Raw genomic sequence first — 26,612 nt, 5'->3', positions numbered from 1 at the left:
GATTTAAATGGAAAGATAAAAGATAAAAATAGTTAATAAGGAATTAACTAGGAGAAAGGGTCAATATATTCTTTTTTAAAAATTTATTTGAGAGAGAGAGAGAGAGAGCGCACACATGTGGGGGAGCAGCAGACTCTATACAGAGTATCGAGCCCAATTCAGGGCTTGATCTCATGACTCTGAGATCATGACCAAAACCAAGAGTTGGATGCTTAACCCACTGAGCCACCCAAGTGTCCCAGGAACTTGATTTTTAAATGTAATTTTAATTTCTTTACATTTAAATTTAGATGGCCACATGTAATTAATGGCTACCTTTTGGACAGTACAGCACTCCACTACAGTCTCTGTTAAGATTATAAAAAAGTTATTTAAACATTAGTGGATAAACTTTTCTTTCTTGGGGGGGGGGGCAGGGAGGCTAGAGGAAGAGGGGGAGACAGAATCTCAAGCAGACTCTGCACTGAGCACAAAGCCCAACACAGGGCTCAATCTCACAACCCTGAGATCATAACGTGAGCTGAAACCAAGAGTCAGATGCTTAACTCCCTCAGCCACCCCTATTATAAAGTGTTCTCGATGGTTACCTGATTGGGAATGATTTCATAATTGGCCTCCTCGAAGACTTGCTGCAGTGCAGAACTCAGTTCGCCATATTCCACTTCTTTAAAGTCAATCCCGGGAAACACATCTTTAATCAGTGCATCAAACCTCAAGCAATCAGCAAATGTAAACTTGGACATTGTATTAAGCCTCAGTGCTTGTACCACAATATGACTTTCATCAACTGGAGAAAAAGTTTCATTTTAAGATTATTAGTTACTGACTTTAGAAAGCTTTAATGGCTGTACAGTTTTCAAGTACCATGATATGTGTTACCAGTCATTAAATGACGTGCTAGAATTTAGCAACATTTCAAACCATGTGCTACCATGTGAATGGACAAGCTTGCCTCACTTTCTTTTGACGGCTGAGAAATATGGATCCCTATGTACAGTTCTGCACTCCTTTCCATAGAATTTGAGTCCAGAGTTCCTAGACTTCGATTAATAAAAAAAACTCAAACCTGCTCAGAAGTGTTTTATAAACTCATCTCTAAACCAAATATAAATACTAGTATCATTACAAGATTCTTAGTTTTTTACAGATATTAAATAGCAACTGAAAGATGTGTTTTTGAAGGCCAGAACTATCTTTAGTCTGGTATTTCTCTATAATTGCTGAATATTTCCATGTTTAAGTATGTGCAGTGAAGGTATGACCACAATAGAGTTTATTTTAAGCATTAATAAGCCATCTTTAATGACTACAGGTATGGTTTCAACATTTCTTAAAAATCACCAGAGGCAGTAATTTAAGTAACTCACCAAATGACTATCTTCTCTGGTATATGCTAACAGAGCTAAAGCACCAAATGACTATCTTCCCTGGTGTATGCCAACAGAGCTAAAGCAGATTCCCTTTTTAAGATGTATACTTTGATCATTTAAAATCCAAATAGAGGGATCCCTGGGTGGCGCAGCGGTTTGGCGCCTGTCTTTGGCCCAGGGCGTGATCCTGGAAACCTGGGATCGAATCCCACATCGGGCTCCTGGTGCATGGAGCCTGCTTCTCCCTCTGCCTATGTCTCTGCCTCTCTCTCTCTCTCTCTATCATAAATAAATAAAAATTAAAAAAAAAAAAAACGTTAAAAAAAAAAAAATCCAAATAGAGGGACACTTGGGCAGCTCAGTCAGTGAAGCATCTGTGTTCAGCTCAGGTCATGATCTCAGGGTCCTGGGCTGAAGCCCCACATCGGGCTCCCAGCTCAGTGGGAAGTCTGCTTCTCCCTCTCCTTCTGTGATCTCTCTCAAATAAATAAATAAAATCTTGAAGAAAAAAAAAAGTCTGAATAGATAATTTCACAGGATGTTTTTCTATGCTGACTTATTTTCAGTGTTTTAACTTAGTTTTGTTTTTTTGTGGGGTTTTTTTTGGGGGGGGGGGATTTACTTTAACTGAAAGAGAGAGGGCACTTAAGTGAGGGGAGGGCCAGAGGGAAGAATCTTAAGTAGACTCCCTACTGAGCACAGAGCTGAACTGGAGCTTGATCCCAGGACCCTGAGATCATGACCTGAGCCAAAATCAAGAGTTGGACACAACTGAGCCATCCAGGTGCCCCTAACTTAGTTTTTAATAGTAATCTAAAGAATTGAATATTTGGCCCTTCAAAAAGGCACACATCCATGGGTGGGAGAATCATTTATTTTATACAAATGGGGGGAAAAAAGGTGTTAAAAATATAATAACATATCATGAGTCTGATCTGAATAGATCATTCGATAAACACATAAATAGGGAAGAAGATACAAATCTTATTTAACAGAAGAGTTTCAAATAATATTTGCAGATATTCCTCCCTCTAAGAAATGGAGCTTAATCCTTGCCTGCCTACTTTGAAGGTGAGCTACATTTAGTAACCAGCTTCCAAAAAGGATAGTAGGAAAAGAGGAAAACAGTAACTATACAGTTGTTATTACAGCAGAGAAACCTAGCAAATACTAAAATAATACTAAGATAATACTAAAATAATAGATAAAGGTGAATATCACCAGTGATGTCACGTGGTCATTATGCACCCACTGATACAACATGCTAAGACCAGCCCTTCACCTCTCTGGTGTTCTTTCTAAATGTTCAGAATCCAGTCTCATCATGCAAGAAACATCACGACAGAACCCAGACTGAGCAAGAGTCTACATGACATGTGACCTGTACCCCTGAAGATTGTAAGGGTCATGGAAACAACACAAACGGACTGAGAAAGTGTCACAGAGCCCAGGAGAGTATGGACACACAAGTAAATGCAATGAGGCACCCTGGCCTTGATCCTAGACCAGAACATGGGCCATTAATGATAAAACAGGTGAAATCCAAATGAAGTCTGGAGGTTAATAGTAATATTAACCTATTAACCTCAGTTTCCTAGGTTTGACAAATGTACCGCAGCAAATAAGAGAAAACAATGGGAATACCATCTTTGTAACTTTAAATCTAAAATTATTCTACAGTTAAAGGGTATTTTTTGTAATCTTAAAAAAAAATTTTAAAGGGTAATTTTGCTTGGTATACTAGCTCTTGGGAAGAGAAAATTCCTATACATTTCTATGGCTCTTGTTCTCAGACGAAAGACACTCTCAGGCTCTGCTTCAGAACCTATAGAAACTGGGGCCCAAGGGTCAACATTGGTGCTTTAATAAGGCTCTTGGTGATTCTAATGGAGAAATGTTTCTATTTTCTATTTCTAAATCTAATGTTTCTATTAACACCAAAGATTGAGGAGGAGCAGGCTACACTATTCCTCTATCTATCACAACTGTTTAGTATTTAACACACATGTAAAAGTTATGATAGGACATTGGGTAAGAACCAGGGAAAATGTGAATAGAGTACGGACTTTAGTTAAACATAGCATCAATATTGGTCCACTAGCTGTGACAAATGTAGCATTCTAAGAGAAGATGTAAACAACAGGAGAAATTAAAGGCCAGGGATTCAAACACCATCTGTATTTATAACTTCTCTATAAATCTAAACCTGTTCTAAGTTAAAGTGTATTTTAAAAAACAAGATTGTATCTGAATAACAAATCCTACCATTCTGTTTCATGCCAGTTTTCTTCAGCTGCCTAAGAAGGCCTCCACTTCCTCTAAGAACTGTCTTCAAGGCTCGCAGACCCCAGTCATAATGTTGCTGAGGCGTCAAAAGTTCCCTTAAACAGACACGGAAATTGCAAAGCATCAGACAGAAATTATTTTTATCACTCTACTTAAAATGCAGAATATAACCACAAACACATAGAAAGCAGTGTTGATAGTTCACTAATTCCTGTAAAGGACCCAATCATGTAATATGATTTGTCCAGTAAAACACTGAAGAAAGAGGACTCCCAAGGATCAGGGCTAACTGTCATGACCTGGCTGATGACCTTCCTGAAGACACTAAATGACAAGCACCTGTTATCCCTCAACTATTCTATCAATCCATCTGGCTTTCAGTTTCTGGCACTGCAGCTCTCACCAGCTCTTAATAGGAACCGGAATTCTACATCACCCAAAGAACCAAAAGAACCTAACAGTCCATTGCTATTACTAGAAATAAGACATAAGAAAAATCGTGGAAGATTCCCTCCAAAGAACAGGAGGTTTTGAAGGTCCTGCTGATAAATCCTTTCAATTAACATCATTTAGCTGGAGCACCTCAATAAAAATACTTTGCAGAAAAAAGGGAGATCAAATTAATAGCATTTAAGGAAGATAAATCGTTCTGAGTCAGATGTTTTATTACTCAAACTAAGATCTTCCCTATCAATACCTTAAGTACAATATAATCCCCAATATGAAAATCACTGAACAGGTAAATAGGTCAGTAATCCATAAACAATCATTGGAACCAAAAACATAAGTATATTTAAGAGAGGAAAACTCACCTGGATAGATTGAAGATAGCTACCAATTTTCTGCCCAAGACTTTGGCATCTTTGAAGCCTTCTGAATACAGAATAACTTCTGCAATAAGCTCATTGTCTGGACGAGACATGGCTACTGGCCGGAAAAGCTGTTTCAGATTGTCAGGCAACTTTTGTCTTCCTCCATAACCTTTTCCAGCAGGATTCATAGTGATAAAAATTCCAGAATTGGAATTTATTTCTACCTGAAATGTTAATTTGAAATATAGGCAGCATATATTTTAACTGTAGATAAATATTTTAACAGATAATAGACAATATATATTTTACTGTACATATTTCTACACACAAATCTTATACCTTGACAAAAGATAACTGCTAACGAGCTATGCATCTCCCTACTGAATATACAATAACTCCCTTAGGAACAATATTTACAAAGGTCCCTTATATCAGTCCTACAAGGCAGGAATTTTGAGCATCTATTTCTGTCTGTGCTTACAAAATGCCTCCATGTATCAGGCTCTTTGCTGGGTACACAGAGACAACGCAACTGTGACCCGAAGTCACTAAGAATTTATGCTCTTCTGGAGCTTCCAGTCTACAGGCAAGCTCAGTGTGATTAATGCTTTAACAGGAAGAGCAGACCATCACAAGAGCACCCAATAGGAGCACTTTCAACAGCACACTTTGAGCCAAGTCAGAGTGTGCAATTAAGTACCTAGAGAAAAAAAGAAAAAAGAAAAAAGAAGAAAAAAAATCTGACTATAAAGGGAAGAAAGGAGAAAGAGAAGTGGCTGGAAAGACAAGTGAAGGGAAGGTTTGTTTATGTTTTAATTATACCAAATATTATAATATTATTTCATCTGACGTCATATGTCATTAAAAAGGAAAAGATGTGATTACATTTAAAAGCCAATGAAGAACAGGTAGAAAAGGCTGAAACTGTAACAGAGGGCCTAACAAAGACAAGGTCCCTGGGAGGAGATCTCAGAGCAGAAGCAGAAAGCTTAGTGCTGACTTGGAGAAAAAACCCCTCCCTTGTCAGAGGAGGAAAGGAGGGAAAACCTCAGTGTATAAGAAAAGTTAATGTTGATGGCAGAAAAGTAAAAGCTTATCAGTTTCTCTTTTCTTTATAAAGAGGTTAAGCATCATGTAAGTAACAGGTTAATAATTCATAATTGATCTTACTTCCCTGCCCTCCCCTGAAAAACCTATCCTGTGAAAACGCTATTATGGATTAGAAGATCGTTTCACACTTCTTTTAACTTTCAGTGTTTTCAACATGATACCTTCTATAGGGAAGCCTACACTTTCTACAAATAAGTTCAAGTTCTCATGATATGGGTACGTATCTCTGATGAGGAAAAGGAAGGACCAGAAACACAGTTAAGTACTCATGTTGTCAGACTCATACAGAACAGTGATCAAAAACACAACCTTCAGAATGGAACCAACCCAGTTCAGTTCCCAGCCCACTACTTATTCTGCTTTCCTTATCTACAAAGTGGAAAACACAACAGTACCTACATCGAAAGATCATGAGTACCAGCGAGACAATCCCCGGAAGCAGCCAGCACAGAGTAAGTGCCCAGGACAGGTTAGCAGCTGTCATTATAAATGAATTATTCAGTACTGAAAGTCTGATGGTGAACGGTAAAGTCAGACCAAAACTGGGTGAGAAACTTTAGACAATTCACAGGTACAAAGGCTGAACACAGAGGTCACACATAGGGGTGCCAGGAAAAATACCAAGTATTTGCCTGAGGAATGCAAAGTTGTAAAACATATCTGAATTTTTTCAATTCCCAACATATTCCGTACCTCCTTGCCAAGCAGTTCACACACAGTTCTATGATTCTTCAAAGCATCCTGAATTGTCTGGATCTGCATAGACACTGCTGACAATACAGATTCTTCCAGTCTATTGAATTCATCAAAACAGCCCCAGGCCCCACACTTCACTAAACCAACAAAAATTCGTCCCATTGATTTCACATCAATGCCCTAAAAAATAACAGCAAAAATTAAATCCGTTAAAAAATAATTAAGATCCCTAATAATAAATTAATACTTTGACATTTACAGATAAGGTAATTTCACCCATCTCTACCTCTTTTGCTCTCTTTTAAGTACAGATTAAATAGCTACCCTCTGCAGAGTGGTTTCAAAGAATAAACAAAATAATTGATGTAAAAATGTTCTAAACAGTACACAGAAAAAAAAAACAGTACACAGAACTAAATAGATACGAGATTTTGTTTTAGTTATTCTTTAAGTTGAAATACACATTCGACACAAAATGTTTAGAAAATGATAATTGCAAAATGAATTTTTTTTCTCTTTTCTGTTCACTGTTCTCCTTACTAAAAAAACATTTTCCTTCCCTTCCCCTATGTTCATTTGTTTCTTAAATTCCACATACGAGTGAACTCTGGGAAACAAACTGAGGGTCGTTGGAGGGCAGGTGGGAGGGGAGACAGGGTAATAAGGGGACAGGCACATGATGTGAGTAACACTGGGTGTTACACACAAATGATAAATCACTGGCCTCTACCTCTGAAACTAATTTAAAAAAAAAAAATTTCTACCCTCTAATATAATCCTCCATTCTGTATTCAAAATTATTTGCACTAGTTCCCTTTAGAAAAGTTCTGAGACTATCCTCTCTGCAACATCTCTCCATCTCACTGTTCAAATAAAACAAATTCTGTTTTCAAGTGATTCAAAAATAATGTGACTTTGAAATAGGGTATTTCAATTTTAAGTACACAAATCCTAATCTAAACTCAACTCACACACGATTACATAGTTGATAATTACGCATTCTACCTCATCACAGTTAAAAACTAGAACTTGTCTTCCCAGAAGTCCGCCTAAGGCCTTCACAGATTCAGTTTTCCCGGTTCCAGCTGGCCCATAAGGGTTCCCCCCGAGGCCCATCTTCATGGCTTGCGTAAGAGTCAGGTAGCACTTGTCTGTCAGCGGCGTGTAAACCAGCTTGGGAGCATTGCCCTACATGAGGGGAACATAAAGTTTCAATATTTGTGCTTTATTCAACCTCACAAACATGTGGCTGTGCGGCTATTTAAAAAGCTAAAAAGGCAACAAAAAAGTTAAAGCTGTTAACCAGAAAAATATCTACAATATGTTTTTAGTGGAAGAAACTTGTTAAAGCACAAACTGAAATTAAACTTTGTTAACACCAAGCATGTAGTTTACTCCGTCCTCAACTGACATATCGTAAGGTTTTCCAAATAGTCTCTCAAGTTCTTAATAATGGTACAAAGATGTGCTACTAAGGCTAAGAAATCCAAAACTATCTTATACAACAATCTTGTATTTAAAAATTCACGTAAATTAATTTCCTGCATCTTATGATCTTTATATATCAGAACCATTTTAGAGACTCAAATGTAATTATTTTGAAAAAATTCCTTATGAAATTAATAGAAATTTTGAGAACTATTTGAATTTACAAGTTTTAGGGAAAATAGACTCCAATTCCAGCTACAGTTAATAGTTTTTCCTTAATTTAGGTAGACAGATTTGGGTCTCAAAATACACTTTATCAACATAATCGTCTAACATTCTGATGACTGACTCATTATGATGGGACAAGGCACAGAGGATGCAGTCAGAATTTTTTTAAAACAGGTTACATGAGCTAGGTTATTTGTTTGAAAAGTCTCATCTCGCAACTGAGAACATTAAGCAAGCATCTTTGGGCGTGGTTGCAGTGGTACCAAGCTTGACCATGAGTGAGGAGGCATGGGCCAGACAGCAGCCGTATTCCATTCTCCCTGGATCACAGAGAGCTGCATTAAACATTACTCTAAAAAAAGGAACATTCACAGAATTCAGTACAATACTGTCACTGTTGTAACTTTCTATAAGTATTTCTCTGATATAACATCTTCTTAGTTATGATAAAACAGAAGACAGTCACACAGAAAAAAAGTTCTTAAAAGTTACAACTAAAATAAAAATAATTCTGTCAACCAATAGCAAATTTCCTTTAAAATAAATAATTTCAACTGGAAAAAATAAAACACTTTTGCTACCAATCCTACCTGATACTCATAAGTATACTGAAGTTCAGAATCCACCATTTGTACATAACATGTGTGATCACTTTTCATATAAAATCGGACTTGTTTTTTCCAGGTCCAGTCATCAGTTGTATGAACCTGAACTTGGTTTAGCTGCTTCACCACATCAATATTATGAATAATATCAAGAATCAGTGCTTTGAGCTTAAGTTCCAGAATGCCAGACTCTGTATGCAAATTAAAATATTTGGAGAAAATGTTAGCTTGGGACTTATTTATTATATATGCACAGATTTTTTAATGTATTTAAATGGTAATTTCATAATACATTTGAATTATACAGTAATATAAATCATACAAATCAAAATATGTCAAATCCACTGGTAGGAAATAAGAATTTTGAGTATGAAAATGAAAGCATCAAAATTCAGTGAGAGAAGGGTTCCAGTTCCTGCAGCCTGTTTCTCCCCGAACGCAAGTGTAAAACATGGACCACATGTACTTGAGTGTTATTTAGGAGTCTGGCAAGCAAAAATATCAGGCAAGTTGGGGAAGATCTGAATGAGAAGTGCCCCCTTGTTCTGTTTTTGTTCTCCTGTTCCCTAGAGTGGGAGTCTGTGCAGCTGGATGGCCAGACCCATGCAGTCAGCTCCTGGTGAGGCCCATAGCTCAGGTGTGAGGAGCAGAAAAGGAGACTCCTGGGAGCCACAGCTTCAGCAGGAGAGACCCAGAGGTGCCTAAAACCCAGAGGGAAGTGAACCTTCCTCTGCAATCAGAGACCCTGGGGTCCCAAGAGGGTAGGACAAACCCTGCCCGCTCTCTCCCATCAGCCAGTCCGAGACACAGGCACCAGCATGGAAAGCAAGCATGAGAGTAGAGCCCATGAGAGGCAGCATTCTGGCCAGGAGAGCAGGACAGGAACCCAAGCAAACTCCAGCTCCTGGAAGGAGCATGGGCACAAAGGGCTCTCCCTCCCTGGGCTCCCCTCCTTAAGCCTTGAAGCTTTCCACCTACCATCAAACCAAAGACTCTGAGAGCTGGCCACTAGATGGCACACACGTGAAGGGGATTTCATTATATTACTGAAATGTAATCAGTGGTGTAACCTTGACAATCCTGCACATTACTCAATGACTTTTACAAGAGAACTGACACCAGAACCACAACCCAGGAAGGCTGGCTGGAACCTGAAGCCGGAACCCAACAGGATCAAGTGCTAACAGAAAACATCAACATTATTGGAAGGATTTAAACAAGACCCAATACTCATAATACAATATTCAAAATGTCCAAGATACACTCCCACATCATCCGATATACAAAGAACCAAAAACATACTTAAGACAGTGAAGGGGAAATAAAGACATTCTCAGATGAAGGCAACCTGTAGGAAGGAATTCACAGTCAGCAACCCGGCTCTAAAAGAAGTGCTGGAGGCACCTGGGGTGCGCAGTCGGTGAAGCTTCTGCCTTCAGCTAAGGTCATGATCTCAGGATCCTGGGATGGAAGGAGCCCTCTATCAGGCTCCCCACTCAGCAGGAAGTCTGCTCCTCCTTCCCTCTCTGTCCCTCCCCACTACTCATTCTCTCTCTCTCAAATAAAGTCTTTAAAAAAAAAAAAAAAAAAGCACTTTAGGACGTTCTTCCAACAAACAGCAGGGAAGTGGGAGCATCAAAATGAAGGGGAACAGAAATGGTAAGCATCCAGGTAAACAGAGCAGACTGCTCCTCACAAGCCCATTAAATTATGTTTGATGGCTGAAGGCAAAAATGCAATCTCAGAGTTTTCAGTGCATTTAAGTGTGACATAGAAGACAGCAGCTACATAGAAGAGGATAAAGAAACCTGTACGGTGGTAGCATGTCTACATTTGTCTAAAGTAATAAATTACTGATTCTAAGTACAATATAAAAGCAGGCATATTGTAATTCCTAAGCTAACCTCCGAAATAGGTAACTGGTTGATATAGTCAAAATACATAGGTTAATTAAGACAGAATAACAAGAAAAAATTCAAATAATCCCAAAGCAAGCAGAAAAGAGAACGTTTTTCATACCAGTGTTCCCTGGATCCTCAGAACTTGTATCAATGCTGGTATAGTACTCTAGCTTCGTCACCAGCTGTGTTTCAATCTGATGAAGACTATGGTCTTTGATAGCATTTTCTACATCTTCAGTGAATTTAATCTGCTCTGCCAAACATAGTATCTAATGAATAAAGAAAAAAGTTATTTTTAAAAGGTAAATTTACTAAAAATTGTTCATAAACTTAAGGAAAGATACCTTTTTCTAGATTTCGAGTTGTGTACTGGATCTCTATCAGAATATGTGGTACAGCCAAGCTTACTAAGAACTCATCTCATACTACTCGCCTCCACATCTAGTTTCTGATTCTAGATCCCACCAAGCTCACTGTAACCGAAGAGGCTTTGTACTTTCTCCTCCTGACTCTCTTCTTTATAAATGGCTTTTCAAGAATGCAAAGGTATCAGCATATGATGTACTCTATTTAGTAAAAGGGTAATATTCTAGCATTCCAAAATAATCTTAGGATACCACTGAAGTCTAAAATTTCAAAATTCCAATTTTATCTTAAATTAAGCTCTGTCTTAATCCTTCAGTCTAATGCCCATAAACAGAAACTAGCTTTAGTTAAGGAGCGATATTCTCATATTTACATAAAACATGAAATGTTAACACTGCTTGAAAGGCTTTCTAATATAGTACCAATCTAGCACAGTTACTGATAAAGCCATTACACATATAAACACTAGCCTTTAAAAACTTATAAAATACTTTAATAGGGCAGCCCGGGTGGCTCAGCAGTTTAGTACCTGCCTTCAGCCCAGGGTATGATCTTGGGGTCCTGGGACTGAGTCCCACATCAGGCTCCCTGCATGGAGCCTGCTCCTCCCTCCGCCTGTGTCTCTGCCTCTCTCTCTCTCTCTCTCTCTCTCTCTCTCTGTGTCTCATGAATAAATAAATAAAATCTTTAAAAAAAATAGTTTAATAGAGTTCTTAGATGAATGCGGAAAACCAATATCCTCCTTTAAACTAAAGACACAAGGGGCATGCCTGGGTGGCTCAGTAGTTGAGCGTCTGCCTTTGGCTCGGGTCATGATCCTGCGATCAAGTCTGGCATCAAGCTCACCATGGGGAGCCTGCTTCTCCCTCTGTGTGTTTCTCATGAATAAATAAATCTTAAAAAAAAAAAAAAGAAAACTAAAGACATAATCATATAAAACTACTAAACCTACTGATCAATTACTATGGGATAGGTTTTTTCTGATATGTATTTTTCAGTAGCCAGATGAATATCATCAAATGCCTCTACTTATCAGATTAATTAGTTATCTTTGTACATATTTTATAACTTTGCACAGCAGGCTAAGCTGCTGTCTTGATCTAACTTAAGACATTGTATTAATATATTATCAAAAACACTGTATGTATATCATTGTATAAAGTAGCATTAAATTTTCTTTAAAGTAAGAGAAACTCTTTCCAAGGCAAAGTCATCTCCCATAATTTGTGGGACAAATTCGCCAGTCTCTTTCATCAAGTATATGGGAAGCATTTAAGCAGATCCATCTCTCTGCTTTTTCAAAAAAAAAAAAAAAACTTTTGCTCTTTAATTTTCAGATCAAAATGTTCACTTGCTACCTCCAAACTAATACTCTTATGTGTGAGTGTCCTTTCAGGCAATACTACTGGATTTCTACATTATAAATGCACATTGATAATCTCAGTTTTTAACAGTCTGCTATACAATTTCTGTGAGAGGCTAACAGAAACAGTAGTCAAAATACATTCTGGTTAATTCTCAAGTCACACTACCATTATAATTTCTGGTCAGGTGCTAATATTATTAACCTAAAATTAACCTAAAATCCAGCAGTCATTAACAGTGCTTTGCAAACATTTTACAATTTAACATTTTAAAATAAGTTGGCAATGAACATACCACTATAGCTTCTTAACTAGGTGCCTACAAGAATTGCTCAGAGTATACGGACAAAAGCAGATCTGAACCAAGATCTGTCAGTCTCTTTCCATTCAGTATGCTATCTCATTCCCAGATGAGAAAGTTCTTTTTCTACATTATTCTGGTCCTTACAAACCTGCCTCTAGAATCCTGAATGAACAGTCAGCAATAACTTGCACCAGATGTTCATGCAGCCAGGGATACTTTTCAGTCCCCTTACATGAACGCTCCTGAGATAATTTTTCTTAGCATTAACTGCTAAGACACTAGAACTCTGTTTTGGTTGACAATGAACTACTCCTACTTTTCATAGTTCATGTTTTTTTTTTTAATTTTTATTTATTTATGATAGTCACAGAGAGAGAGAGAGAGAGAGAGAGAGAGAGAGAGCGCGAGAGGCAGAGACACAGGCAGAGGGAGAAGCAGGCTCCATGCACCGGGAGCCCGACGTGGGACTCGATCCCAGGTCTCCAGGATCACGCCCTGGGCCAAAGGCAGCGCCAAACCGCTGCGCCACCCAGGGATCCCAGTTCATGTTTTTATGGAGACAATGAACTACTGCTATGTTCTGTAGTCCCTGATTTCAGCTAGCTGCTTGCAGGTCCCAAGGTTGGTTGCAGGGCTCAGATCCAGCAGCTTCCCTCCACTGCCTGTAGCTCCACATGCAACTCCTGATACAACTGTCATTTCCCCAGTCAATCGCTCTGCAATACTTCCCTCTGGACATTTTGTAATATTTTGTCTTTTGTTCTAAGTTCACTGAAATCCTACCTGGAAGTTGACAGGAATAGGGAACATTTCCAGAAGTAATAAAGCAGCTTACCTCTGACTGCAATGGCATTATTGTGCATTGATGATTACTCCTCATTTCTTTAGGAGCTTAACAAGAATTTTTAAAACATAGTTTGATTCAAAATGCTAGAAGATGCAAATGATATGAATAATACAATGGCTAAGAAACTAAAATATTAAAGTGTTCTAACTTCTCAAGCTTTAAAAGAACCAATATAAGACTTGTTCCAATAGCTACTGAATGGTTTAATCTGGAAAGCATATAACCTCGAGCAGTCAAGTAGATCTTCCTGTGAGAGATCACAGAACACCTCAAAGGCCTGCCTTTACAATCCCTAAGAACCTATGTCCCTGATGTCCATTACCTCAACCAGCAGCGAAACAAATCCCAAACAAGGCAGGATACTTAACACAAGTCTGACCACTACACTTGGGTGACATCTGGAACACATTCTGTAAGCTATGCATCCACAGTAGGGTGTTTCTGGTGTGGGTTCCATGAACGCTGAGCTGCGGGAAGTCCATACCCCACTGTGCAAACTAGTCCTCAGCTTCCCTGCCCCCTCCCAGGTCAGTGCCCTGCCTCTACATCCTGCTAACCTCCTGCCAGCACCAACCTCTTGTGGGCTCCAGGACTCTCAAGAGGGAGGCATGGGAATGCAGGTCCCCAGACTTCCCACCAAGCATGCACTTATGTAGAACAGGAAGCCCCCCCTTTCATCCCTCACTGGCCTGAGTGACCTTCATCTCAGATGCCTTCCCTTGAAAGCATCTAAATTACAGCAAACTCACAGAGCTATAGAAGAGAATTTCACTATCGTGCTGTCCTTCCACCACATTTTACAACAGTTGCAGGAACAGAGACCCAGAAGCTAAGCACTTGGTCAGTATTAAATGCTAATCAGAGAGAGAACCAAGATGCCAGCTGTCTGAGCCTGCCTGCCTCCAGGTCAGGGATCTTCCCACAGAACCAGGCCTACCTACATTCCAGATATAAGCCCTCTTACCTGTGAAGGGAATAATGAGGGGTCGATGGAACCCTGACAACTTCGTCCAGCAGTAACACATTCTAACAACAACTGTTTCAACGTTTGCTTCATTTCCAAGGCTAAATCATTTAACCAGGTCTGAAAATAAAATGAAAAATAATATACACAAAGGGCACATGAAGGGCTCAGTTAAGCATCTGACTCTTGTTTCTGGCTCAGGTCATAATCTCGTGGGTTGTGAGATGGAACCTCGCATAGGCTCGTCACTCAGTAGGAGTCTGTGATTCTCTCCCTCTGCCTCTCCCACCCAATCACGTGCTCTCCCTCTATCTCTCAAAATAAATCTTTAAAAATAAAAATACTACTATACATAAGTTATAAAACAAATCAACACTATGGACTGACTCCACTGATTTCAAGAGATGGGATTATAATTTCTTATTGACTCTCCTACTCCCAAAATGTGTTATATGACATACAGCAATGTATTTTATTAATGAAGGACTTAGGGGCACCTTGGTGGTTCAGTTGGTGAAGCGTCTGCCTTTGGCTGAGGTCATGATCTCAGGATCCTGGGATCCAGCCCTATATTGGACTCCCTGCTCAGCAGGGAGTCTGTTTCTCCCTCTCCCTCTGTATCTCCCCTTGTTCATGCTCTCTCTGTCAAATAAATAAAATATTTAAAAATAAATATATAAAGGATTTAAATAATTTGAGGAACACAACTTTTTCACCTCTTGGGGTGATGGTTAAGTGTGAAAATTCATAAATGTATAGTTAGCTATCACTGTCATCATCTCTACAAATGAATATGATACGACTAAAGAGATCCTTCATTTCAACATTATAAGAAATCAAATAGATAGCCAGGCTGATGAATCAGAGTCACAGTGACTGGCTCAGTCTCTGGGCTCATGCTATCCTGGTGAGCTCACATTCAGAAAGCCTCAAAGCAAGAAGGGATTGCTTTATTAGGGTGAGTTCTATTATTTGGGGAGCTAAGATGCATCTTTAATTTTGTTTCAAGGTCAAAATAATACATTTTTCACTTTATTATAGATAAAATAATAAAGTTAACTGAAGTTAACATAATAACAATAACTGATAAAAATAGCAATGAATATTTATTAATCAGAATTTTAAAAGACTCTAGATATGCAATAAAATATAAGTGCAAAACCTACAACGTTAAATAGCTTTTCATCATAATTTAAACTCTAAGTTCTAGACTTTTTCACCTTTAGAGCACTTTCCAGTATACAAACAACACGAACTTCAACTACCTAGCTCAAAAGCCAGGGAGGTAAGGCAATAAGAACCTTTCTGAGCAAGGCCACAGACACCTGCTCTACTAATCCCAGCCAGCTTCCAATTTTCCTCTGCTGGCAAAGCTGCTCCAGACCAACTGCCAAAACCTATGCTCTTCCTCTCTCCCCTCATCTGGTCCCAACAAAACCACAAGAAACGCAAACAACAACAAAACAATCAAACTCTTCACCAAACACAAACATAGAAGCTACTTAATAAATTTGTGTTTTCAATCACCTGACTTAGGTGATGAACTTCTAATAAAATGATGAGGCCTATCAAGGAACAGAAATTTTGCTAAATTGTATAGATACGTGTATGATAAGGCATGGGCCCCAACTGTTGGCTGGAAGATCATTCTGGTATGTGAAAATTACACTTCAGTGCAATACAATCTCTTGCTGTCTGGCTGTAACTGTACAGTTGTTTTAGGTCTTTGATGGATCATTTCCAAGGCTCCAGGACCAAATAATCAATAGCAGCCCTATAAATGCATTAGTTGTAAACTTACTTGTTCACCTAAATCATCTTATATAAAATCATACACAACACATTTTGAGAGTATGAGAGTCAATAAGAAATTATAATTCCATCTCCTGATATGAACCATTTTATACAAGTACCTATTGAACACATATGCCCCAAACACTATCTAATGCACTTAAAGGCAGTCATCTCATTTCATCTTCCATAGACAGACTTTGCAATAGACAGTAAGATGGGCAGTAAATTGGATATTTTACAGATAAGAAAGCTGTGATTCTAAGTCATATAGCTAATAAGTTGAGGAGCTGAGATTAATATCTAGGCTTTACAATTCCAAAGCAAAGGTTCTTTTCATAATTACATGTTGCCTTCCAAAGACTAAAAATCCACAATCTCTTCAATATAAAATCATCCTGAACCTAACAGATCATTTTAAGATATGAGCAGTTTCCTAAAAGGCCTAAGTTAACCCTAAAAATTTACTAAATTGTTTTTGATACAAAGTTCATACAGTTCATTCTTTTTATTTTCATACCTGAAAAAAGAATCACTTACCTCTACATTATTAGACAGAAGAATTTTATTTTTAAAAGGTACAACTTCTCCCTCTAAAGACTTCATTGCAGTTATATGTTTTGATTCTTCATCAAAGCACACACTGTTAATACCTATAACATAAGAGAAAAATTAAAATACAAAAAGATTGAAGATGTAATTATTAAATAAGATACAGAGTTCCCACAGTGTACAATATGTACCTCATAATACATACTATAACATATCAGAATTATGTTAATTCTCCTATACAACAGAATAGTTTTTCCTAGTCAAAAATTGAAAACAACCCAAATGCCCAACAACAGGTGAGTGAATACACTGGTCTATTCAAACAACAGAATACTACTCAGCAAGAGTAGTATTGGCATAAAATGTAGTTGTAGGTACCTCAAAAACATGATGATGAGCAAAACTAAGGCCAGACACAAATGAGTGCCTCACAACACACACTGATGATTCCCCTAATGAGACAGAAGGCAGGAAGAAGGGGGACAGCAGATGAATTTCCCTTCCCCAGATGTGCACTTCATTTTATGGTATGCAAAAATACTTTAATACACTATCCAATTTTGATCTTCACAAAAATCCTTTAAGTTATTATACCCAATTTAAAGGAGGAAACTAAACTTCAGAGAGGTAAATTAGTAATGACTTACAGAGGCAGTTTTTTTTTTGTTTTTGGTTTTTTGTGTTTTTTTTTAATAAATTTGGTGTTCAATTTGCCAACATACAGAATAACACCCAGTGCTCATCCCATCAAGTGCCCCCCTCAGTGCCCGTCACCCATTCACCCCCACCCCCCGCCCTCCTCTCCTTCCACCACCCCTAGTTCATTTCCCAGAGTTAGGAGTCTTTATGTTCTGTCTCCCTTTCTGATATTTCCTACCCATTTCTTCTCCCTTCCCTTCTATTCCCTTTCACTATTATTTATATTCCCCAAATGAATGAGACCATATAATGTTTGTCCTTCTCCGATTGACTCATTTCACTCAGCATAATACCCTCCAGTTCCATCCACGTCGAAGCAAATGGTGGGTATTTGTCATTTCTAATGGCTGAGGAATATTCCGTTGTATACATAAACCACATCATCTTTATCCATTCATCTTTCGTTGGACATCGAGGCTCCTTCCACAGTTTGGCTATTGTGGACATTGCTGCTATAAATATTGGGGTGCAGGTGTCCTGGCGTTTCATTGCAGCTGTATCTTTGGAGTCAATCCCCAACAGTGCAATTGCTGGGTCGTAGGGCAGGTCTATTTTTAACTCTTTGAGGAACCTCCACACAGTTTTCCAGAGTGGCTGCACCATTTCACATTCCCACCACCAGTGCAAGAGGGTTCCCTTTTCTCCACATCCTCTCCAACATTTGTGGTTTCCTGCCTTGTTAATTTCCCCATTCTGACTGGTGTGAGGTGGTATCTCATTGTGGTTTTGATTTGTATTTCCCTGATGGCAAGTGATGCAGAGCATTTTCTCATGTGCGTGTTGGCCATGTCTATGTCTTCCTCTGTGAGATTTCTGTTCATGTCTTTTGTCCATTTCATGATTGGATTATTTGTTTCTTTGGCGTTGAGTTTAGTAAGTTCTTTATAGATCTTGGAAACTAGCCCTTTATCTGATACGTCATTTGCAAATATCTTCTCCCATTCTGGAGGCAGTTTGAATGCAAGCCTGCTGATCCTAAAAGCTCTCGCTGCTGCCTCCCACAGCCCAAATCACAGCTACAAAGGACCCGAAAACTACATAGAATGGCTAGTAAATACGTGTAAAGCACCAGAAAGTCAATACATTAGCCTTTTTCAGGCCATATGGTCTCCATGTCAATGACTCAGCTCTGCAGGAGCACGAGAGCAGCTCTAGACACACAGGCATGGCTGTGTTCCAACAAAACTGTGTCAGAAAGTCAGGCAGTGAGCCAGGTCAGGCCTGCAGTCTGCAGATCCCTGATGGTAGATGATGAAAATTTGACTTATTTGAAAAATATAGCCGTTTTCCAACAAATGGCACACGCTGAGAAAACAGTCATCGTTATTTTTATAGCAGAGTGCTAACCCTCCATGAGGACGTCATGCAGAAAACTTTACACTCCACCATGAAGAGGCCTGTTCTCCCTCACTCCACGGCCAGTTCCTTCTGCCCTCACATCTTCCTCCTAGCAAAGACTAACAAGTTCTTCAGAGCCCACCTTAGATGTTACCTTCGAGATACCCCAGGATGAAGCTAATGGGCTCCCCAGAGGCAGCTGGGCCAGCATAGGAAGTATTGAAAGTCCATCAATTTAGCAGGCAGTTGCTTCCACCAAGCTATGAATTCTTCTGGACGGTACAATGCACTCTCTGTTCAACAGGCTACCTTGGAGCCCAATGTTGTCCCTGGCATGTGTCAGAGAAATGTCAACTCTTACCAGCAAACAGCTTCTTAAGGTGAGACTGAATCACTGCTGGGCTCGTTGACTGGCCGAGGACCTCCAGCAGGTCATCGTCACCAAGGAAATAAAACCTGGGGAACGCTGAGCGTTTCTCCTGATACAGATACAAACAAGACAAGCTTTATCTTTTCAAATAAGTCACATAGTAAAAGGACTTTACAATTTATTATATAAGTATTTTTTAAAAAAACATACCTCCAAAAACTCATTTAATGACTTCTGACATCTTTGAAGCTGATCAAGTATTGTTAGCAGAGAATTTCTGATTCCTGCATGAGTAGTTAACATTGTAACTCTACTGTCTTTCTTGATATCAGCCATTATTGACCTACAGAAGAAAAAAAAAAGTTTTACCTCTATTTTACCAGATCGTAGCAGAAAGAGAAATATTGAGACATTTATTTTTCTGCCTGCTTAGAACTAGAGGTAACACTATTATAACAGCAAAACATTATGCTTCTAAAAATGCTTAAAAAATAATGATCCAGTGACAGAGAAAGATATTAAATATTTACTCAAATTTTTAAATAAAATTATGAGAAATGCTAAGGAGGAAAAGCACAAAGTATTTTAAAGCAGCTTGAGCAACCCTTAACCTATTACTTGAGAAAGTGATTAACGCTGCGATCTGGACAGTGAGTAAAAGCAAACGTCAGTGAGCAGGAGAGGAGGAGTCCATGAAGCAAACAGCAGCACAAAAAAAAAAAAAAAGGCTGCAGAAGTGGACAAGGAGCAAACAAGGTTTGATCCCTGGATCAATAGGAAACCAGGAAACCTCTCTGCACCCTGACCTAAGGAAATAACAAAAAGAAGCAATGAAACTTCACTGTAATAGACCACCCCAGCCACTGTGAATGCAGCTTACTGGAGAAGATGAGTGCCAGCCAAAGGATCGGGCCGTGGTCCGAGTGAATGACAAGCACTGAACCTCAGAGTAAAGGCAAGAGGAAAGACAGAAAAGATAGACTCAAATAGATCAAGTAGATTAGAATCAACCACTGTGGTAACTTCATGGATTTGGAGGCATCAGGGGAGGTCAAATATCCACCACACTCCTGCTTTGAGCAATTAGTTAGGCAGTACCAGTTACTGAGAAAGGAATGGGAAAGAGAAGAGATTCATGTAATGAGATGGACTCGTGAATCTAGTTTGTACTCGTTGACGATACTCAGTATATTTGGAGCTCAGAAGAGAAAGATGGGCTAAGAGGCCACAGCAGGTGGAAAAGAACAAAGAGGCAGCCACGATCACCCACACACATCCCCATAATGAGACAAGAACCAGAGGCTGACACCAGGGGAGTGCCCAAACCTAAATGCTGAGGGAGGTCTGAGCACCAGGAACTTGAGCAGAAGGCCAAGGGACACTACCTTCAAAAGCCAAGGGAAGAGACTCTCCAACAAGAAATGCTGAACTCTGTAAATACTAATCAGAAGCAAACTAAGATGAGGCGTGAAAAATGTCCATCAAACTACAACAGGAAAGGAATGGGTGACCTCAGGAATAGCAGGTACAGACCAGTATTACTATCATCACCCTCATATCACAATAGGATCATTGTTAACTAACATCAGGTTGTGAAGTAGAGACAGAAATCAATTTGGTTCAGAAGTAAATGGCTGAATGAGAGAAAACAGCTCCTTAGAAGGATCCAACAGACAATACCAATAATGTAAACTTACACAGCTCGTGTTCAGCACCTCCTGACATGCAAGAAAAAACTGCCACACACGTGGATGTCTGATGTCGCTGGGCTTACCTGAAATCCTCATCAACTCTGTTGAAGCGCATCTGTTCTTTCGGCAATGCTCCACGGCCAAAAATGGGTTCCAGATACACCCACTTCCTCTGAATGTGGTTTAAATTCTGTAGGTATTCATCTAATTCTGCAAGTTTTCTTTCCCAAATTGACACTTTATCTTCAAACCCTTTATAATAAGGAGAATCCTTTAAGGATTGAAGAAGACATCTATTATCTCCAACTTGATTTACTATGTCTTTCCAGTCTTTAATCAGTTTGATAGTTCGACTTTGGCTGTCTTCATAATCAATCAAGGTAAATACTGCTCCAACTCCCCAAAGATCAAGTTCACGTAAAGCTTCTCTGATTGTAACTTCACCTTGTGCCCGACTATTTAAATCCTAATTAACACAAAATATCCATATTATTTCAACATTATGATATACATAAATCACAAAACACCAGTTCATAAGACGTATTTTTGTGTTTTCACAATAAGGAAAAACTAATAAGTGAATATATTTTACATGTAACTCAAGAGAATTACTAATATATCAAGAGGTATCAGATACTAAGCATCCAGGTTCACATAGTCAAAATATATATACAGTTCTGCCATATGCTTTTTACTCTAAAAAAGAAAAAAAAAATTAAGAATCCATCACAAAACACAAAAATAGTTTGGTTTTGGGGGACCACACCCTGGACTGAAGGCGGTGCTAAACCGCTGAGCCACCCGGGCTGCCCAGGAGATATTTATAAGAGTGATTCTTACTTTAAGGTCTGATGCTTTGGCAACAATTGTATCCGCTACTCTGAGGAGATCACCAAACAGCAGTTTTTCCAGGCTAGTTCCCCGAGGGAGGCCAAGCAGACGAAAAAGATCAAGCCAGTGATCTGGGGAAAGATGCTCCCCTCTCACATACTTCAAAATAGGTATTACAGTCTGTTAAAAAAGACAGATACAGACATGAACATATATTATCAAAATGCAAATTGCTGTTTTATGATTAGCTATAAAAATATTGATTGCTCTATTATCTTTTTTAATAACCTTGAAATCAAATTTTCAAATAGATTTGCATAAAATTTTTTGTTACACATTGCTGTGGATACATGCAAATATCCCTTTGTAGTTTGATCTATTTTAAAACATGACCTAAAATATTTCTATTTTTACTATTTAGGATACAACCTATATCCTAAATACACTAAATGACCCATATCCTAAATTGCACTAGCAGTTTGGTAGTACCAGTAGCACTAGGTATAAACACTCCAATTTGTAATGTTAAGCAAAAATTTGTTAGTTAAAACTTTTCAAAAGAATAGCAGAAATATCAATAATTTCTATGGTTTACTCTGTATTTCCTATCTTTTGAATGTAATGGAATCATTAAAAAACAAAAACAAAAATCCAGCTCACTGGGCTACACAATTAAAAGATGCATGGAAGACCCAAACATTACTCTGGCATAGCAGCACAAGCACCAGGGTCTTACTTTGTATCTGTCAACTTCCGATTGCAATTTCACAGTCATAGACGAATGTTCTTCCACTTTCCTTAACCTGTCATGCCAAGTCATCAAGAACTCCTCCAACAGATATATCTTAGTCCTGTAAAACACCAGGGACGTCTTAAAATGTACATCTCCAAACACACTACCAAAGCATAAGAATCTAAACAGTGTTTATGAGCCAAACCGAAAAGTAATCCAGTCTTCACTGGCCATTTCCTGAAGGCCCTGCTGAAACTCTTCATAAAGCACCCAAATCTGTGCACAGCTCTCAATGTCCTTGGAGATGCTGTATGCCAAGGAGAAGTTGGGCTCTTCTAGTCCAAAATGATGGCAATCATCACTATAGAAACACAGTGAAATAGCAATAGATATTTTTAAAAACTATTACATATCAACTTTATTTAACTGCATTGCCTGTCTGTGCCCATATACCTGACAGTGGGGCAGACAGTGGGAGAGTGACCGCATGAGAATTTTACTGTAACTATTTAAGTATCACCTCTTTAAATTCATAAATGTGCATTTTTCTAAAGGAGTCAAAGTGGAGTTGGTAACATAAATGCATCATATACGTCATATAAAAATAATCAGAATTATATATATTCGTGAATTAACTGAGAAAACATTAATATTACTATCCAAGGGTTAGATTCTAGAATATAAGATATCCTTCATCTAATGGGTATAACACCATTTAATAAATAATACTAAACCCTTCACTCCCCCATTAAGACAATTACCTCATGAATGCATTTGCCTTAACAGACCAAACCTAAAATAACGCTTAAGCTTAACCCACTAAGCTACCCAGGTACTCAGAAGGTATTAAGTGTCTGCCTTCAGCCTAAGTCATGATCCCAGGATCCTGGGATGGAGTCCTGCATCAGCAGGGAGTCAGCTTCTCCCTCTGCCCCAACCCCTCCCCACAACTCGCAGGTGCGCTCTCTCAAATAAAATCTTTAAAAAAAATAAAATAAACTTAATACCTTATTTTAACATAAAACCATTTTTTTCTTGAATTCATTATTTTGCTAGGTTCATTTTTTTTCCCCCTCAGAGTCTCTGAAAGCAATTTTCATTAACTTTTTATACCCCATTTTTAAATACAATGAAATCACAGAAAGCAAGTATTCCAACTCCCTAATTTAACTTTTTCAATTTAATTTTCTGTTATGCTTCTAGGCCTAAGGAGAAATTTGCTTTTAATATCCTGACAGAACCCAGCCATGACTCCTAAGAATGCAGCACCATGAGCACTTACTAGTTTTGTTTAGAAAACTACAGAAGTTTATAAGGAAAAACATTAAGATAAACATGTATAAGAACATCACTGGCTTAACATATGTACAAGTATAAATCAAAATGACTACAACCAATTTTAAAAAACCTACACTAGCTTTTTCCTTATGACTTCAAGATCATCAAATTCAATTTTTTTCTCTTTTATTAACTTGGCACTTGTATCAAGAACGTTTTGCTGGCCAGTTTCAATAATATCATCACCAGGCTTTAGTTGGTCCCAACGAGCTTTAAATTTTTCCAATTCTTGATAAAATATCTGAAGACGTGACTTTACATTTCCTTTCATTACTTCGATCTGTAAGAGTTTATACAATTCAATTCAGAGTAAAATCTTGCTTTCCTTTCACATTTTATTTCCAACATTTTCTATTTAGAAGTGAAAAAACAATACCAATTTTTCAAAAGATATTTTCAATTATTAATTTCAAATACAATAAAATTTTGATTTTAAAAACACAGAATTAGACCATAAATATTCAGTAATAAGAGATAAACTGCAAGCATCATCATTAAAAAAAATAATAATTCATGTTATCCGCAGCTTCTACCACAACTATCAACAAAGTTGATAGGATTAAACAGTGTTTAGCCAATGACCGTCAGCTGCAGCACCGAGCACACAGCTGCCTAGGTAGTAAGGAGGTGCATCCCAGTGTCCCATACCAAAGAGCAGGTGCAGTCGATGGGACCGAAGCACCACAGATGTGTATATATAAAATTCTTACCTACCTGAGTGATGATAGAATAAAGATCAGCAAGAAATCTTAGGTGAGAAAAAAAAAAAATCAAGTTTCCATTTTAACAAAATGACTAAAAGGTTCTTACCTGATCTTTAATCATAAGTTGGTGACTTTCCATCATCAACTCAAATTTATCCCACTTAGCCTTCAAATTGCTAATTGTTTCCAAACCTCCACCTGCCACAGTTCGTAGAAGTCTGTTTTTATCTTCAGCTTCTTGGAATAAGGGCAAAATCTAAAAGTTGAAGAAATAACATATAAAAAAAACAACCTATTTTATCAAATTTCTTAGGGTCCCATTATTTTAATTTGTTCCATGACCTGTTTTCTAAAATCAAGATTCTAACCATGAGCTGACCAACTGGACGAGATTATATGGACTCCTTTACAATACTGGAATGACATGATATTTCTAAATAGTCACATAATATGACCTAATTTAAATATCTCCACTACAGTAGAAACAAATTGGAAACTGTACTATGCAATTCTTACCTCTGGTTTCCGTTCTTGTAGCTTACTATATTGTAAATTTGCATCACCTATCTCCTCCACAGACTGTGGCATAATTGTTAAAACTTCCATAGCTTCCATAACAAATGTGTCAATGTCATGCAGGTGAGCTAAATAGGCAACATTGAAATAGAATGTTTTTATCACCAAAAATATTCCATTGCATCATTTTAAAAATCAAAGAGTGTTAGAATTGATCACTGCACAACATACACCAAAGCTTAAATTATCATTTGCTCATACAACGAAATTTTAAAATACAGAATAAGAAATTTCTTGTCTTGAAAGTTGTTTCATATTATACCTCAAAATTTTGAGGAAGTTAAAATGTGCTCATTAGTAAATTTTATTCAAAATTGGTAATTCTCCAGTGTTTTAAGTAATGTTAAGACATCTCAGTTCAATGGAAAAAGAAACAATGTAGTATATTGGAAAACAGTAGTAATTTGAAGAAATAAGAAAAAAAATTATAGCAGAATTGCCTACATTTCTCAGTAACATAAACAACAAACTGATACTAAATCCTACTGCAAACAGTAAAAACGCCTTCCATTTAGACCTCTCAAGAGGTGAACATGGTTCATACTTTATTAAAATTGTCATTAAGCACCCGTAATTCTAGGTTGATTTTAAACATCACTGGAATTCACACTTCATAACTATCAAAGTACATACCTTTATGAATAAAACTAGGTTAAGATGCAAATTAAAAAGTGTACTTACCCTGGATGGACTTCTTCAAAGAGAGAACAAGCATATCAAATAACTTCTGGATGAGATCATCGATCACAGTCTTCACAGGGTTACAATTAATATTTAAACAATCTACCTTGACCGCACTGAAAAATGCCAGTGGACATACTTCAACATAAAAGACTTAGTAGAAGAAAAGTCTCATTATGGTGATTTTATGTAACACATTTCAAAATGTAACTCAAAGAGTATTACTGCGATCTTTAAGCACATTTAGATTTCATTCAGTAAAAATGCTTTCCACGTATTATGAAGTTTTCATTTAAACAATAATTTTGCTATAATACTACAGTTTTTTAGTCTCATATGAATATATTTAAACACTGACAAGCCCTTTACTTGTCACAGCATGTAATGCACTTATTTGAATATTCATAACATGATATCAGTATTCTGTAGTCAAAGTCAAGTCATAAGGGAAAGAAAAACAGAGAAAGGGAATATAGATTACTAAGACAAAATAATAAGATGCCATTTTATAACTATAAAATTAACAAAAATGTAATGAACTGTTAATTCATATCTTCAACTGTGTGGGATTATCAGAACTGATAATTATCAATTATCAGAACTGCTGGTCAGAGTATAAAACCATGCCATGTTTGTGAGAAGCCATTTAGCCATATGTATCAAGTAATTTTAAAATAGGCACATTCTTTGTCTTTATAACCTCGCCTTTAGACTTATCCTAAGGAAACTTTCAGAGCAGATCCAAGATTTATAGAAAAGTATCCTCTTCAAAGCATTAATTATAATAGTAAAAATTAGAAATAAGTTAAATATAAAAATAGCAAAATAATTATATATCCATACAATTATTACCTAGTGATTTGAGGACTAGGTAATAAGATAAAATACTGAAGATCAGTGTTAAATAACAGGATATGATATAATCTAAATTTTGTAAGTATATGTACTAATATATTCAAAGTATCAAATATTGAGAACAATATCTGTATTTTAAAAAATTTATAAAACAAATGTACTGTTTTAATGA

The 26,612-nt window shown here is 37.6% G+C and overlaps 1 protein-coding gene across 8 annotated transcripts in view; it reads right to left on the bottom strand.

Annotated features, from left to right (window-relative positions):
- The window catches only part of DYNC2H1 (dynein cytoplasmic 2 heavy chain 1), a 341,068-nt gene that overhangs the window by 278,474 nt on the left and 35,982 nt on the right, over window positions 1-26,612 (bottom strand). For all 8 annotated transcript variants that reach the window (XR_012028538.1, XM_072821767.1, XM_072821765.1 and 5 more), the window contains exons 19-37: window positions 25,586-25,701; window positions 24,845-24,972; window positions 24,435-24,584; window positions 23,699-23,904; window positions 22,492-22,647; window positions 22,290-22,404; window positions 21,563-21,733; window positions 20,806-21,188; window positions 19,242-19,374; window positions 19,023-19,140; window positions 16,613-16,725; window positions 14,282-14,401; window positions 10,555-10,705; window positions 8,521-8,726; window positions 7,280-7,462; window positions 6,272-6,454; window positions 4,469-4,692; window positions 3,636-3,751; window positions 588-787 (exon numbers count right to left, since the gene is read on the bottom strand). Coding sequence is in view for 7 of the 8 variants with exons in the window: in XM_072821767.1 (XP_072677868.1) it covers window positions 588-787; window positions 3,636-3,751; window positions 4,469-4,692; window positions 6,272-6,454; window positions 7,280-7,462; window positions 8,521-8,726; window positions 10,555-10,705; window positions 14,282-14,401; window positions 16,613-16,725; window positions 19,023-19,140; window positions 19,242-19,374; window positions 20,806-21,188; window positions 21,563-21,733; window positions 22,290-22,404; window positions 22,492-22,647; window positions 23,699-23,904; window positions 24,435-24,584; window positions 24,845-24,972; window positions 25,586-25,701 (3,172 nt within the window). In the remaining variant the exon portion in view is untranslated. The remainder of the gene's footprint in view (window positions 1-587; window positions 788-3,635; window positions 3,752-4,468; window positions 4,693-6,271; window positions 6,455-7,279; window positions 7,463-8,520; window positions 8,727-10,554; window positions 10,706-14,281; window positions 14,402-16,612; window positions 16,726-19,022; window positions 19,141-19,241; window positions 19,375-20,805; window positions 21,189-21,562; window positions 21,734-22,289; window positions 22,405-22,491; window positions 22,648-23,698; window positions 23,905-24,434; window positions 24,585-24,844; window positions 24,973-25,585; window positions 25,702-26,612) is intronic.

Source organism: Canis lupus, chromosome 3 (genome assembly GCF_048164855.1).
Source record: "Canis lupus baileyi chromosome 3, mCanLup2.hap1, whole genome shotgun sequence".
NCBI classification, from domain to species: Eukaryota; Metazoa; Chordata; class Mammalia; order Carnivora; family Canidae; genus Canis; species Canis lupus.
Note: the sequence above shows the minus strand (reverse complement) of the source record. Positions and strands in the feature narration are given on the sequence as shown.